Raw genomic sequence first — 15,781 nt, 5'->3', positions numbered from 1 at the left:
GCTTGCAGCAGATCAGCATCAACTTTTGATGGATTGGTGCATTTTGCAGCCAATTCGCCTCGGCAGAGCTGATATATGTGGTTCCCAGCGAAAGAAGTCTCGACAGATCTTAATGGATGTCCGTAAAATCGACGCTTGTCTAACAGAGAGTGACTTATCATCGACTGATTATTTTTATTTGCAATCTCCTGACGTGTTTGCTCCTGAGGTTTTGGTTTCGGGTCGCAAGATTGACAACGTAGCCGTCGAGGCAGCTAAGGCAAAAGATGTTTTAAATTATAGAAATTGGATGAGATGAATCACAAAAATCACAACAGTGATGTTTTTAATTATTATTAACTTTGATAAAGTCAACAAGCTCTCACGCGAACGCACTGGAATGAGATGTCATTAAGGTTCATTTCGTTCGAGTTCAAGTAAGGGTCAAGTGCTGCAGCCGCAGTATACAACATAGCCTACAGTTATGTAAAAGTAGAAATCGGAGACAACGCATACACACAATTAAAAACGATATCAGTATTCACCAACTCTTATCGAATTGTAATGCTTCGAAATGATGGCGCCAACTGCTGTTAAAATCTTAAGTAGAAGAAGAAGAAGAAGACAAACTCTTATTGCGATTTTGCAATCAAGAACTACAAATCAAAACGAAAAAAGATAAATTTTATATACTATTCTAAGGGAAATGCTGTATACACTCTCAAGAGTACCAGTGATATCGGTACACGGTTTCGATGTATGCGACTAATTAAGAGTAAAGTGATATTGAACATCTGCACCAGTGATATTGGTACGTGGTATTGATTTATATGATTATTTAAGAGTAAAGTTATATTAAGCATGCCTAATCAGGGATACAAAGGCCGGTATCAAGCCATATTTAATGGTAGTGTTGAAGGCAAATCAATACTAGTATCAGATGTAGCACTTCGGTACAATAGGGAATTAAGGGTATAAATAGCTGAAAGCTGGTCAGTATCTCATTTGTGTCTTCTAAATAAACTTGTTTTTATTTTTTAAATATAAAAGAATTGGACATTCCATGGTCGAAATACCTCGATTGTACATTAAGTTATTTCTACCCTCAAGGGTTACACAGTAAATGTGATACTAATTTCATGTAAGATTAACAAAGATTAAGATTCACAGATAGAAGTCTTAAATTTTAAGAAAATTGTATGTCCCAAACGTTGGGATAGCTAAGACAAATACCAGAATATCACATAAGGCCCCTATCAGGACACGTTTTGGGTTTTTTTTTTTTGCAAACAGCAGCTATCCAAATCTGTTATTGCACTTGTATGATACGTAACTAAAAGTACAGCAAGTTGAATTACAAGGTATCAGTAAATCTAACTGATACTGATACTGGTATCTATAACCTCATTTAAGGGTGTGTATTGTGAAACGCCGCTACCCATCAATGCCGAGTTCCAGCTGAAACGTGGGATGACACCGAAAAAGAACAACAATCAGGTGATGAAGGTGCTGTAACTGAGTCAGATCAGGGGACATTTCCTGTTACTGGTAACCGAGGAGACCAGTATTATCTGTTTCTTGTGGAGAAGCAAATCTTTACCCAAAAAACAGCCCGGAGAGGGATAAGCGCCGCCAGGCTGTAATTGTCCAAGTCACACCACAGGTAGTGGTGCTCTGACAAGGTAGTTGGTTAAGGAATCCATGAACCGTGAACCAAAAACTTATAGCTTGAAGCTGACAGTCTTACGTTTTAATAATTTTGATGTATCGACTGCTTAGATCAGTTTCAGCATGTACTGATGATTTGAGAACTTGTACCGGTATCTGTAAAGGTTGATTCATAACTGATTCAAACTGCACTAACCTACAAGTGAGAGCATGTCCGCAATCATGCTGGCCTTTATCTTCAAGTCCAAGGGGGCGTCACTGCAAATGAATCAAACAAATACACTTTTTACAGAAATATTTTAGAGCAGGGGTGTCATACTCATTTAAACTCGGGGGCCCACGTTAGAACAAACATTCTCTCGGGGATCGGACTAGTAGATTGGAGAGAAAGAAATAAGAGAAAAAGAGGGAAAGAAAAGGAGGGAGTGTGGGACAAGGAAAGAGAGAAAAAAAGAGAAAGAGAGAGAGAGAGAGAGAAGAGAGAGAACGTGAGAAACAAAGATAAAAAGCAAAACAGTGAGAGAGGGGGAAACAAAGGAAAATAAAGGAATCCTAAGAGAAATAGAAAGAGAGAAAGAGAGGAGAGCAAAGAGGAGAGAACGAGAGAAGGGTAGAAAGAGAGAAGGGGAAAGCAAGAGAGATAGAAAAGAAAACAGGGAGAAAGAAATAAGAGAAAGAGAGGGAAAGAAAAAGAGGGAGTGTGGGACAAGGAAAGAGAGAACGCAAAATAGAGAGAGAGAGGGAGAGAAGAGAGAGAATGTGAGAAACAAAGATAAAAAGCAAAATAGTGAGAGAGGGGGAAAGAAAGAGAAATAAAGAAATCCTAAGAGAAATAAAAAGAGAGAAAGAGAGGAGGGTAGAAAGAGAGAAGTGGAAAGTAAGAGAGAGAGAGAAAAGAAAAAAGAAGAGCATAAGAAGGTAAAAAGACACAGAGAGAGAAAGAGACAAAGAGGAACAAAGAAAAAGAAAAAGACAGAGAGAGAAAGAAATACAACTACAGCGCCTTTGTGAGAGGCACCTGGCTTTGGCAACATCAAGTGGACATATTTCAACGTGCAGCTTGTTTTTCTCTTGCGCTTCCCTCAGCATTATCTCGCGGGCCGGATTCAATCCCTTAACGGGCCTGATCCGGCCCGCAGGCCCCCTGTTTGACACCCCCGTTTTAAAGTAACTATTTGTCACTCACCAGGCCAAGGACGGAGAAAGGTTGACTTCCAACAACCAAGGTTTTAGTTTGGAGTCGATCAACACATCGAATCCATAAAGTTCTGTCAAGACAAATCAAAAGTTTTTTCACCGCACGTTTATGAAATCCCACAAAATTAAGCTCTGATTGCCGCGAATAAAAACGGAGGAGTATCAAAGTCACAACCGTTTCCAGGGATTTATCGAAACCTTACTATGTGGCATTTGGCAACATGGCCGCCGTCTCTCTGCTATGGATTACACAAGTGTTACTGTATAGACTCAGCCAGCGCTGCTACTGAGGGCTTGGCTCCACCACACCAACTAAGTGCATACACATTGCGTGGATCGTTAAATGCTTATGTAAGGCAGGGGATCAAAAAGCAAACTGCGGTCACTGAGTTTTTGTAGATGGAGCCAGAAATCTCCTCGCGGCTGGGAACAGAATGTCCGTCGACATGTTGTCAGAACTCATTAACAAGAAGAGCGGCGCTTTGACGAGCTTCACGCTCTTCATTAAATTTACTATCTTGTCCTCTTTGAGAAGAGATGGTTTTCCATCCCCCTTTCCCACACTGATAGTGCACTGTAGTGTCAGTGTCCCCATTTCAGTCCATCCCTTTACCTCATCGGCAGCTTTCTTGAAGAGAAAATGGGATTTTGACGTCCGTAGCCATCATTGGCACTCATTTAAATAGATCCTTGATGTCTATACTAGTTCTTATTAGTTTCGCAACAAACATTACTTTTATGTTTGATTAATCTGTAACTGAATCTGTCGATTGTTAAAATATTTTACAATTTAAAGATCCTTAATCATATCACAGTTCATGGTTAACATCAGGGCATCAATTCCTGTGGTGTGTCTAAACCGGTAACTGAAACGTTTTCATTTCGAACCCTGTACTCTCAATGAAAACATTACCTCAAAAACCACTATAATGATAATAATAATAAAAAAAGAATTTACTTCCTGAAGTGGCCAGGTTCGAGAGCGTTCTCCATTCGGGCCCCGGTGCTGTGGAATGCTCTTACCCCTGAGATTCGATCCGCAACCTCAGTGAAAGTGTTTAAATCTAGGTTTAAAACACACTTGTTTTTTATTGCTTATCAATGACTTATATTTCATTTTGACAATGTCTGTGTATTGTTTTTCCATTGCAACCTGGTCATCCTTTTGATTTGATTTTATATTATATCTTATATTTTGTTTTTATTGTTTGGTAATGCAACATCCATTGCAGCCTGGGCATCCTGGAAGGGGGATTTCCTCATGTGCGGTCTCTTCTCAAGGTTTCCTTATTTTCCCCATGTTGAAGTTTTTGAGTTTTTCCCTGTCTTCGTGTAGGTTTTAGATCAGGGGGTGGTGTAATAATAGTCTGTAGTCTGCAATAGTTTGCGGTCTGTGCAGCCAAGTCAAGTCAAATTTATTTATATAGCCCTTAATCACAAAAATGTCTCAAAGGACTGCACAGGATTACAGTTACAAAATTACACAATTACCTGATCTTAAACCAGCATGCGGGCAAGGAAAAACTCAAAAACCTCAGTGTGAGGAGAAAAGAGAAACCTTGAGAAAGGACCTCACATGTGGTAATCCCCCTTCCAGGATTGACCAGGGTGAATTACAATTAGCATTACTGTACACATAATAGTAAACATTAGGTAAGATGTTGAAACTCCTTGTGATTAAGGGCTATACAAATGACTTGACTTGGCCTGTACGATATGTCAAAAATTAAAAAAATATATAATTGTTTACAAAATGTATACATATATTAATAATTTTCTGAGAACCCAAAAAGTAAATGACATCAAATAATAATAATAATAATAATAATAATAATATAAGGTTGTTCACATTTTTTCAAACCAATGCTGATACCACTTCTGAACTCTTAAGTAGCATACAATACAGATACAGATACAGAAACCAATACCACTACCACCTAATTTTCTTTAGTATGCAAAAGTGGTTAATATTTTAAAGAAATACTCCTAGACGACAACATATTGTCACGGTTGCCATGGCGCGCTATTGGCCCCGCCCCTGTAGCACCGACTGCTGCTTATTGACAGATTGGCAAGACGTGGGTTTTGACTCGGTCCTGTTTTCCTGTTGGTAATTACTGTCCTGTATTTTTCGCATTTATTTTATCCTGTTTAATATCGGTTTCAAGTTTCTACCCCGTCTATTTTTGCCCTGTTTATTATTCTCTCCAGTTTTCGTTCCCATCTAGTTTGTCCTGTTTAATTTCGATATTCTGTTTCTTTATCAATCCTGTCTGTCCCGTCCTGTTCGGTATCGACCCCATCTGTCCGATATCTACTCGGGGCAATTGGTATCATTCTCGTCAGTGTCTGGCTTTCTGGCTTTCCACGCCAGACTGCTGCCTAACGTGCATGACACCCCATTTCCCGTAAAAAAAAAGGCTTGTGTGAGATACATCACGCGTTTGGGTCCTGATCCTGTTCTGGTACATGACACATTTTTTATTCTTAAATGTTGCATATTATTAATTTACATTTTTGATTTACCTAATAACTCGTTCCTGAATTTTATATGTCCTCTAAAGGTCAGCCAATATTGTTATTAGCCACTGTCAAGGGCATAATTACCTAGAAAATATTGTTTGTATTGGCAAAATACCGATATCTGGTACCAGTACTTGCCTACACCTAGAGTTATGGATGTTGGAAAAAAGTAATTTACCAAATAATGGCCCATTAAGTTAGTTATAAACTTCTGATACTACTAAATATTGTATCCATATTTATAACGAAGTTAACTGGTCTTCTATTATAAAACAAAAGATAAAAAACAAAACAATCTGAAAATACATACTGCTACACAGCTGAATTTCTAACAATTTCTTATTTTAGCGAATCCAAATTATGAATTGATTATCAATAAGTTGGTGACTAATTCGATAGTAGATTGCTGTCAATGAATTCCTAATAATAATAAAATTAATAGTGAAAATGGAGATAGCCACTTGAGTTTTCAGCAGCGTATCGTAACCTGCAGTAATAGATTTTCTCAAAAATGGATGTATGGAAAATACTGCCAACAATGTTCAGCAACAATGTCTCATCTCATCTCATCAGCCGTACCGCTTATCCTCATTAGGGTCGCGGGGGGGCTGGAGCCCATCCCAGCCATCTCCGGGCAGTGGGCAGGGGACACCCTGAAATGGTTGCCAGCCAATCGCAGGGAACACAGGGGACAGACAACTCATTCGCTCATTCACATCTCGGGACAATTTGGACCAGCCAATTCACCTGAAATGCATGTTTTTGGAACGTGGGAGGAAACCGGAGTGCCCGGAGGAAACCCACGCAAGCACGGGGAGAACATACAAACTCCGCACAGGATGTCTGGAGCTGGATTTGAACCCACGACAAGTTCCCATGACATGAACTGTGCCGCACAAGCGCTAACCACTGCGCCGCCGTGCTGCCCCACAATGTAATTGTATTAATTTAGACATTTCTGTTCAAACAAATGATTTTTTTTCGGCAATTTTCTCTTTTTGTTGCATTATGATGTGTTATGTGTACAAAGATACAAACTAATTCACTTGCAGTCCCTTATACAGCTGTCAAAGCCGGTACGGGTTAACTGTCCATGTGCACTACGATGGGGGGTGTCAAGATGTAAGACCGTTTTATAGGGTTAAGGCAAAGCCTGACTGAAATAAAAGGGAAAAAACATGAGCCTTTAATGGAACTTCAAAAGAGTTTGGAGAAGATTGAGGCATGAAAGTCGCCGCATCTTGTGCGCTTGTTAAAGGATCTCAGGTCAATGCCGGCAACGAACAAGAAAGGGTTTAGTGGCTTTTATTGGTCAAAAGTTTTGTCAATGGAAAACGTCTCCCAGTAATCGTTTTTGTGCTCAATATTTACCTTCAGTTCAACGGGTTTTTCTTAGACACAGTTCAGTTGTAGTTCATCTTCAATAGTTGTTTTTCTTTGTTAATTAAAATCAATTGCTTTTCAATTCATGAGCATTGCACTCCTTATCTTGATTCAAGAGATGGGTGTTACTGATAAGAAGCAGTGTCTGAAACCCATGACAAAAAGTTAATCGGATAACTCTGAAAAGTTGCCTACCCAGCCATAAAGTTGCCTGCCCCATTTTTCACAAATTGAAATGCAATAAGACGACTAATCGCAAAAAAAACCAATTGTTGCAAAGTATTAAGGATTGATAATCAGGATATATATAACAGAACACTTTAAAATTGAGTCCATTATAAATCTACTTATAAGATTCATTGCATGTATATGACATCGCTATTTTCCATCTGCCATCAGTATGTACCTGTATTTACTCATCTTCATTCATCCAATGTTTGCGTTGCGTCGTCTGCTACAAGCCACGTGAACTCCTCTTTTCACAATGCTTTTAATGTACGTTTATGTTTTGTAGCGTCATACATTTTTTTTAGCTTCTTTTGAATATTTCTTCTGGGGCTGAGATTTTGTCTTGATTCCTAACCACTTATCCATTTTTTTGTGTTTTCTGTGCGTCTACTTTGGAAAATAATATGCAAATGCGCGGCCTTAAAACGCTCGGGAAAGTCCGGAAGCACGAAGTTATTCGAAGCAGGCTTCTGATTGGCTGCCGAGAATGCAAATTACCAAACGAACCGTAATTCCAAAATTTCCAAACGGAAAAGATTTAGAGATCGGAATAAAGCAAACGTTTGATTTGAAAAAAAATCTTTCGGGGTTTTTTTTTCTTATTCTTGAGAAAGTTGTCGGCCACCCGGGCGGAGACGTTTTGAAAAGTTTTACGCCCAACGTAAAAGATGCACGCTCCGGGCGTCCGCGAGACGTTATTTCAGACACTGTAAGAAGTATCAGTATTTGGCCCGAAACAGGGCTATTTTTGTTGATATCAAAACAACTATCAGTATTGATATCGGCCAAAACACTTGTAGTTGTAAAGTTTCCGGAAATTCATTCTACACTATTTGAAACAAAATTTGTCTTCACGAGAAAAAACTGAAAACAATTACAATTGTATGTATCAATGCGGGAGATAGGAGAAATATCAGTTAACCGTATCGGTGCCGATACAAACATTATTTAAAAGTATCGACAGTCACAAAGTTGGGAAAAACAGCATCAGTTGCACCCTATTGACCATACTACAATCAGGAACTAGAAATTGGGGATGTTACTATGTTATTAAACTAATGCATGTTAAGGACAAATAGTATGGGTTTTTCTGGGGTTTGTGGTCTAGGGAGGAAGATTTACATACAAGTGCAGGGGTGGGCAAACTCTTTGACTCAAGGGTGGCACTTGGTTCTAAAATTTTGCAGAGGAGGCGGGCCAGGATGATTAATACCTGATTAATTTGGTCTAAGTATCTACTGATACAGTGTCTGGATCCAATACATGTCATGAAATTGGTTTTGAAACAGTAAGAATTAAAGCAAAATTATTTATGCCCCTTTTTAAGCACTAGATTTTATCAAATGTGTTGAAAATTCAAAATGTAAAAAGGGTAAATAAGTAACAGGGAGGGGTTTCCCAGAGGGACTCTAGGACAAGAGTGACAACAAGGTCGTCAATAGGCTTGTGCTTTTCTATAATGCAACACAGTAACTTCTTTTATTAACAAATAAGCAAATGTTCCCCAAATGGGGACCAAGCTGGTGTTTTATCATATAATTAGCACTGGATTTTAACGCATTAAGGCGGCACGGCGGATGGGTGGTTAGCGCATAGCCCCAAGGTGCAGAGGTTCAGGGTTCAAGTCCAGCTACCGCAGTCTCCCCGTGTGCATGTTCTTCCCGTGCCTGCATGGGTTTGCTCCGGGCACTCTGGTTTCTTCCCGCGTTCCCAAGAAAATGCATGTCAGGTGAACTGGCCAGTCCAAATTGTCCCTAGGTGTGAATGAGCGAGTGACTCTATCAGTGTCTCTGTGTGCCCTGCGACTGGCAACTAGTTCAGGGTGTCCCCTGCCTACTGCCCGAAGACGGCTAGGATGGGCTCCAGTACCCCCATGACCTACTGAGGATAAGCGGTGCAGATAATGGATGGAGATTACGCATTTGAAGAGACATGCATCACAGCCATTCTGTAACCTCTCCAATCTTGTCTGTACACTGTCCACTATCAATGACTACGGAATAGTTTGGTGTCTGTCTAAAAAAACAAAATCACTCAAGATCCCGATTCAAAAGTACTAGTGGTCTCTGTTTTGGGGGACGTTATACATCAAAAGTATTTGCTAATGGTATCAGCACCTAGTATTGGTGAGTAGTCAAGTGATAAGTACTAGTATGTGTATCTGCTAGTGAATTCTGTTGAATTGCATTAAGTCACAATGGCCCACAAAATAAATAAAAACCTGTCACATATTTGATTTGATTGTTCTTTTGACCACTATTGCATGTCTTAATGTAAAAGGTTCGACAATAAATGCTATATTAGATTGTTTGGAACTGCTAAATGATTTGAAGTTGTTTGTAATACTCAATACTAAATGGTGGTCACTGTTTGGCAAGTCCAACAGAGGTGCAGTTTATTTCGTGTGAAGTTAATCTACTTCGGCTCAGTCCAGCACTACACCTTCGGGCCTCATTAATCTCCTTGATGTAACGTCGGCATGAAGGCTAGAGTCTCCCTCCGAGGTATGAATTTATCGTTCATTTCCCGCACTGTCCATTAGGATACGTCAATCGTCCACTCCTATTTTTCTCACTGTGTCACCTAAAATCGAACCTTTTCCCTCATAATTCACTGTGTTAAAATGGTCGGACGTTTAAAACGTGGTCAAAGAACGAGGCTGAAGTTGTCATAACTACATATTTTATATTCAGGACGGAACAGAAAAAATCTTGCCATCTTCCTTATGCCAAAGTCTGCAAAATAATTTATCTTTCTGAACATCTGTAACTGGACAACACCACCCCCCTCCCCCACTCAGCACAAGCAAGATCATTTTCCACTTTTGCAGGCTTATCCTCCGATTCTTTCCCTAGCCCAAACGAGAGAGCTTCAAACAAGTAGGCGCGTGGCCCAAAGGCACCACGTATTAATTTTGGGGAGCGGAGTATTGGTGAAGTGAGTCTGGAGAACCTCATTGGTGGCACCGCAACAAGAAAGGGGAAAATGGGGGGGTGTTAAACCACCTCCCAGCCCTCAACACGCTAACTTTGAGTGCCACAAATCCCGCTCAACCATAATTAGGAGCAGACACCGTGCCCACATTCAACATGAAAACCCACAGAGCCGCCCACTACCAAAAACATTGACTGGGCGGCTGTCAAAGGTATCCTATAGAGGTGAATTTCGTGAAACATTAATTTGAAAAAATTTGGAGATCTAGCCAAAATAATTATACTTGTAGCAAAAATTAAATGCCTGCATCTGAAGAAAAACTTATTTTAGACCTCGAAAAAAATGTAATCGGTCAAAAAACTACATGATTATTTGTATTTGCATGGGAAATAAATCGTGCCTGTAAAAACAAAAACAGAACTTAAAATTAAATTAGTACCTACAGCAAGAAAAACAATTTTGTATTGGGAGAAGTAATAGGTAAAGAAGAAAAGAAGGAAACGAGTCTGTACTTTGCACACACATATATATTTAGATAGATAGATAGATAGATAGATAGATAGATAGATAGATAGATAGATAGATAGATAGATAGATAGATAGATAGATAGATAGATAGATAGATAGATAGATAGATAGATAGATAGATAGATAGATAGATAGATAGATAGATAGATAGATAGATAGATAGATAGATAGATAGATAGATAGATAGATAGATAGATAGATAGATAGATAGATAGATAGATAGATAGATAGATAGATAGATAGATAGATAGATAGATAGATAGATAGATAGATAGATAGATAGATAGATAGATAGATAGATAGATAGATAGATAGATAGATAGATAGAGAGGGAGAGAGAGAGTTGGGAATCCATATAGGGAAATTTGTGTCTATACAAAGTAGTAATTTGAACCTTTTACCTTGCGCCTGTAATAAAGGTAATATATTTGTAAAAGAATTAATTTATACCGGTGAAAAGGGAAATACTAAAAAATAATGGATCTGTAGAACATAGAAATATTTGTTGAATTAGATTTTGCTCTTCTTATGAAAAATAATTGTAGCAAAAGTAATCAAAACTAATATAAATAAAATATGTAGATGCAAAAAAAGTTGCTCTTCTTATGAAAAATATTTGTAGCAAAAGTAATCAAAACTAATATAAATAAAATATGTAGATGCCAAAAAAGTATACCCGTAAAAATGAAATGTGTATAGAAAATAATTCACACGTAGAAGTTAAAATTCTCAACCGTAAAAAAAAAGCTACATATATCTGTATTGGCTGGCAACCAGTTCAGGGTGTCCCCTGCCCACTGCCCGATGATTGTTGGGATGGGCTCCAGCACCCCGCGACCCTACTGAGGATAAGCAGTGCAGCTAATGAGATGAGATTTATATCTGTGCAAGTAACAATAAGTTATTGATTGTTGAAAAAAAAATACGTGTAGCAATGATGATACATCGGAGACGATAGTTGCTAATGATAGCAAACGTTAGCCACTAATGTCAAACAAAGAAAGACAGTAATCTGTACTAATTCAAATTAATTCAGAATATTGACACATCAACCAGGCCTACTACAATTACACCTTTTTTTGCAAAAACATATTTGGACCATTAGTATATTTTGTATGTTTTTTTGGCTTCTACTATAAACTTTGTTTTTACCATTAATGTTTGATTTTCCATATATCTAACTTTAATTGGAGAGGGGAGGAAAGGTGACTCACATACACAATAGACCCGTTAAAAACGAGGGAAAGAAAAAAACACGTGATAAAAAAGATGATACAGAGCTTTTTATTATTATCATTGGATAGGCACTGGTGGAAACTTTACCACGCAAGACAAAACACCCCTCTTCCCCCACTATTAAAAAAAAAATCCCCACCCCTGACTGTGCGGCCACAATAACACAGCATCTTCTTGCATCACTATGTGAAAAACGATGACTGCTTTCGCATGAAAGCGCTGTCAAAGCTCAAATTAACAGCCGTCAGCCTTATTATGATAGCTGGCTCTGATCTTGATCAACAGTACTGTCATTGCAGCAGCGAGGACAGAAAAAAAAAAACAGGAGAAAGGGTGATCCGACCACCCTCAGTCGGCACTTAGTGAGGGTAGTGATGGGGATTCCGGTTATTTTCACAGAACCGGCTCTTTAGGCTGGGCTCACTGTATAAAGCTCTTTTGGCCCTCAAATGGTTATTCAGATTCTTGTTTGAATGATATGTTACTAATAATAATAATGTAACGTTATGCATCAAATTAATCAATTTTGAAGCTCTATTATGCTACCAAATTATTATAGCACGTATTGTTTCAATACAAAGTGAAATTCTACCCAATTTAAACGAAACTTTCGAATTGCTGATACTAAGCAGACAACACAGATAAGATGCCACAGATATTGGCCGGTGAAAAGCGCCTTCAAGAAGGAGGGGGAAAGAGAGAAAGAAAGAGAGAAAAGAAAGAGAGAAATGGAGAGTGAGGGAGAGTAAGAGAGAAAAGAGAAAGAAGAGAGAAAAAGAAAAAGGGTGCAAGAGTGACATAGAAGATGGGAAGAAGAGAGAGAAAGAGCCCCTCATATTCTCCTGTCACACGCACTTTTAAGAGAGAGGAATAGAGAAAGAGACAGAGAGGAAGAAAGAAAGATAAAACAAGAGAGAGGGAATAAGAAGAGGGAACGCAAGAAACACAACAAGAAAAAAGATATATAAAGAAAGAGAAAGGAAGAAAGACATAGGTGGAAAAGAAAGATATAAAGAATAGAAAAATGAAATGGAGATAGGGAAATAGAAAGAGCCAGAAAGAAAGAGAGAAATAGAGCAATAGAGAGAAAGAGAAAAGAAGACAGACAGAAGAGGGAGAGACAGAGAGAGAGAGCAAAAGATAGAAAGAAAATGAGAGCGAAAGACCTAAAGAAAAAGAGAGTGAAATTGAGATTGGGAAATGGGATTGAGAGTAAGAGAGAGGAACAGTGAGAGTGAGAGAGACAGAGAGAGAGAAAGAGAGAAGACAGGCAGAATAGGGAGAGAGGGGGGAGAGAGGGGGGAGAAAGAGGGAGCGAAAGATGAAAAGAAAATGAGAGCGAAACACCTAAAGAAAAAGAGAGAGTGAAATAGAGATTGGTAAATGGGAATATATGGAAAGAGAGAGAGAAAGAGAGCAAAAGAGAGAGGAATATGGTGAGAAAGAGAGAAAAGCAAAGAGAGGAATAAAACAAGCATGAGAAAGAAAAAGAGAGACAGAAGGGAGCTTGCTCCTCATTAACAGGGAGTTGGCTCCCGTCGTTCATTTCCATGAGCTTTCCCATTAAACCGTTTCGTTCTCGAACAAGCCATCACTAAATGAGGGACGCTCGCTGGAATACAGGACCAGTAAGTGGAATGTTTTGCGTGTAATCAAATATGCCTTTGGCTCGGCTAATCGCATCTCAGTCAAAACATCTCGTAATCAAACGTCCCTCAGCAAAAAAAAAAAAAAAAAAAAAAAAAAGCTATTAATCACACAGCGGCAGAGAAGAGCATAATGGGTGGCATTTTCCTCTCACCGCCGACATATTCTCCTCACACGCAAGCGAACGGTGTCAAAGAGAAAAACCTGTTGCTTTTATTCCGCATGAAACGCTTTAGCGCTATAAAAAGATTGTGTTGCATAATTCCCCTCATATCGTACCAATTGAGCGGGGAAAAGAGCTTTTTATTAAAAACATTAGAATGTCAGGACACATTTTGTACTAAATTATTGTTACAACGTGCTTCGTAGTCTTGCATGGCATCACCCCCAGACAAGTAAGGGAGTGTGTAAAAAGGGAACAATAAGTGCTTTTCTAAGTACTTGCACACATTTTTATATTTTTATACATTTTATTTGCCGCATGCTCTCAGATGTGTCACCTTTTTAAAAGCAGCAGTTAGCTAAAGATATATGCTAACGGCGTATGCCAAGAGGGAAAGTGGAGACAGACTTTTTGTATTCTAAAACAATTCTTTTGACAGCAACATCTTTAAAAGCCGTAAAGCCGATTTTCCTCCTAGTTAAATAGTTTATTTATCTTACAAGCTGTATCATACATTTTTTTCAAGTTGTTAGATAGATAGATAGATAGATAGATAGATAGATAGATAGATACTTTATTCATCCCCGTAGGGAAATTCACACTTCCAGCAGTCCAGTTAGCATGATGAAAGTAAGAGCATCTAAACAACATTTTACATTACGTGTGTTATACTCAGGGTTGGGTAGGGTTACTTTAACTTGATTACTTTCAATTACTTTTGGATTACTCAATACCAAATATGCTAATAAAGGACAAAAAAACTAAATATGAATAAAATGACCAAATTTTGTGCAGGCTTGGGGAGTAACGGAATACATGGAACGGCAAAAATAATGTTGTCAAGCTGTTTGGATTTTTTAAAATTTTGTTTCTGTCGCATTTTAGTTTTGCCGGAGATCAAAGAGATCAAAGCTAGGAGAGAAAGCTTACCACGTGTTGTGAGTCATAATTTTATTCATATTTAGTTTATTTTGTCTTTTATTAGCATATTTGGTGTTGGAGTAATCAACAAGTAATTGAAAGTAATCAAGTTAAAGTAACCCTACCCAACCCTGGTTATACTACAACTATGCCAAAAACCGCCATTGACTTTTTCGATGTCAGTCTCGTGTTTTCAGTGTTCGTAGATCCTTCTAAATGCCAAATCTAACCACTTTTTAAGGACTTTCAAAGACAATTTTCAAATTTCTCCAAAACAATTAAAAGAAGAAATGCATTACAGTATTATACTCTTAAGAATAATAATTACTGATTTATTGTTATTGTTATTATTATTATTATTATTATCATATTCTTATTATTGATCCCACCAACACTAAGGATGCATACCTGCCAATATTAACACTGTAAGCGATAGACTACTGCTTCTACCTTAAAAACGCCTACTGCTTAAAAAAAATTCTAGAGCAGGCCTATAAGTGGCATTTTTAAGCAGACTTTTCTTCATTTAACGCTTGGTCAATTCAGTCAAACTGCAGAGGCACATTGCAACAATTTCAACCATTTACAAGCACTTCACCCAAAACTCAAGCACTTTCTAAACCTTTAAAGCGCAACATCAAAATACAAGCATTTTCAAGGATTTCAAGCACCTGTACAAACGCAGTGTTTTTCAACAAAGACTAGAATCGTCTTATTTACCAGAAACTAGCATACTAGTGCATGCCAAAAACCAACATTGTCCGAGTGTATGCCAAAAGCCTACTATTTTCTTGTTGTATTACAAATATGAGCTTCATCTTCTACAGCCAAAACTAATCTCCTCTTATTGGCCAAAAACTTGCTTCGTCTAATACGACCAACTCCTGTTCCGTTGTGAAAAGTAGCATCATTTTCTTCTACGTCAAGCTTATTTTCCAAAAGTAGCAGCATTTTCATTTATTGTTGAAAACTACTGTTATCAACATTCACAGCTAACTATTGATGTATTCATCTAAGATAAAATAAAGCTTCTACACTAAAAAAAACTAAGAAAACTAAAGGCTTCTTCAACATGAAAGGTTTAACCAAAATAGTTTCTACTGCGATCAAACAAAACCTATTGTTTTACAGAGTACTAGCATTGTTTTTGTGTATAGAAAAAATTAGGATTGTGTTCTAATAGTCCAAAAATGTGTTTCTTTTACGTCCAAATCTAGCTTATTCTTCTATCCATCCATCCATTATCTGCACAGCTTATCCTCAGTAGGGTCGCAGGGGTGCTGGAGCTCATCCTAGCTATCTTCGGGCAAGTGGGTAGTGGACACCCTGAACTGGTTGCCAGCCAGTCGCAGGGCACTCAGGGACAGACAACTC

At 38.3% G+C, this 15,781-nt stretch overlaps 1 protein-coding gene across 2 annotated transcripts in view; it reads right to left on the bottom strand.

The window, feature by feature from the left end:
- ttll5 (tubulin tyrosine ligase-like family, member 5) overlaps positions 1-15,781 on the bottom strand; it is a 118,014-nt gene that overhangs the window by 76,456 nt on the left and 25,777 nt on the right. For both annotated transcript variants that reach the window (XM_088355210.1, XM_088355208.1), the window contains exons 12-13: positions 2,834-2,915; positions 1,844-1,905 (exon numbers count right to left, since the gene is read on the bottom strand). In XM_088355210.1, coding sequence (XP_088211336.1) covers positions 1,844-1,905; positions 2,834-2,915 — 144 coding nt within the window. The remainder of the gene's footprint in view (positions 1-1,843; positions 1,906-2,833; positions 2,916-15,781) is intronic.

The sequence above is a fragment of the Urocampus carinirostris genome, chromosome 15 (genome assembly GCF_059441175.1).
Source record: "Urocampus carinirostris isolate Australia breed hairy pipefish chromosome 15, RoL_Ucar_1.0, whole genome shotgun sequence".
NCBI classification, from domain to species: domain Eukaryota; kingdom Metazoa; phylum Chordata; class Actinopteri; order Syngnathiformes; family Syngnathidae; genus Urocampus; species Urocampus carinirostris.
This window is presented reverse-complemented; position numbering and strand designations above follow the sequence as displayed.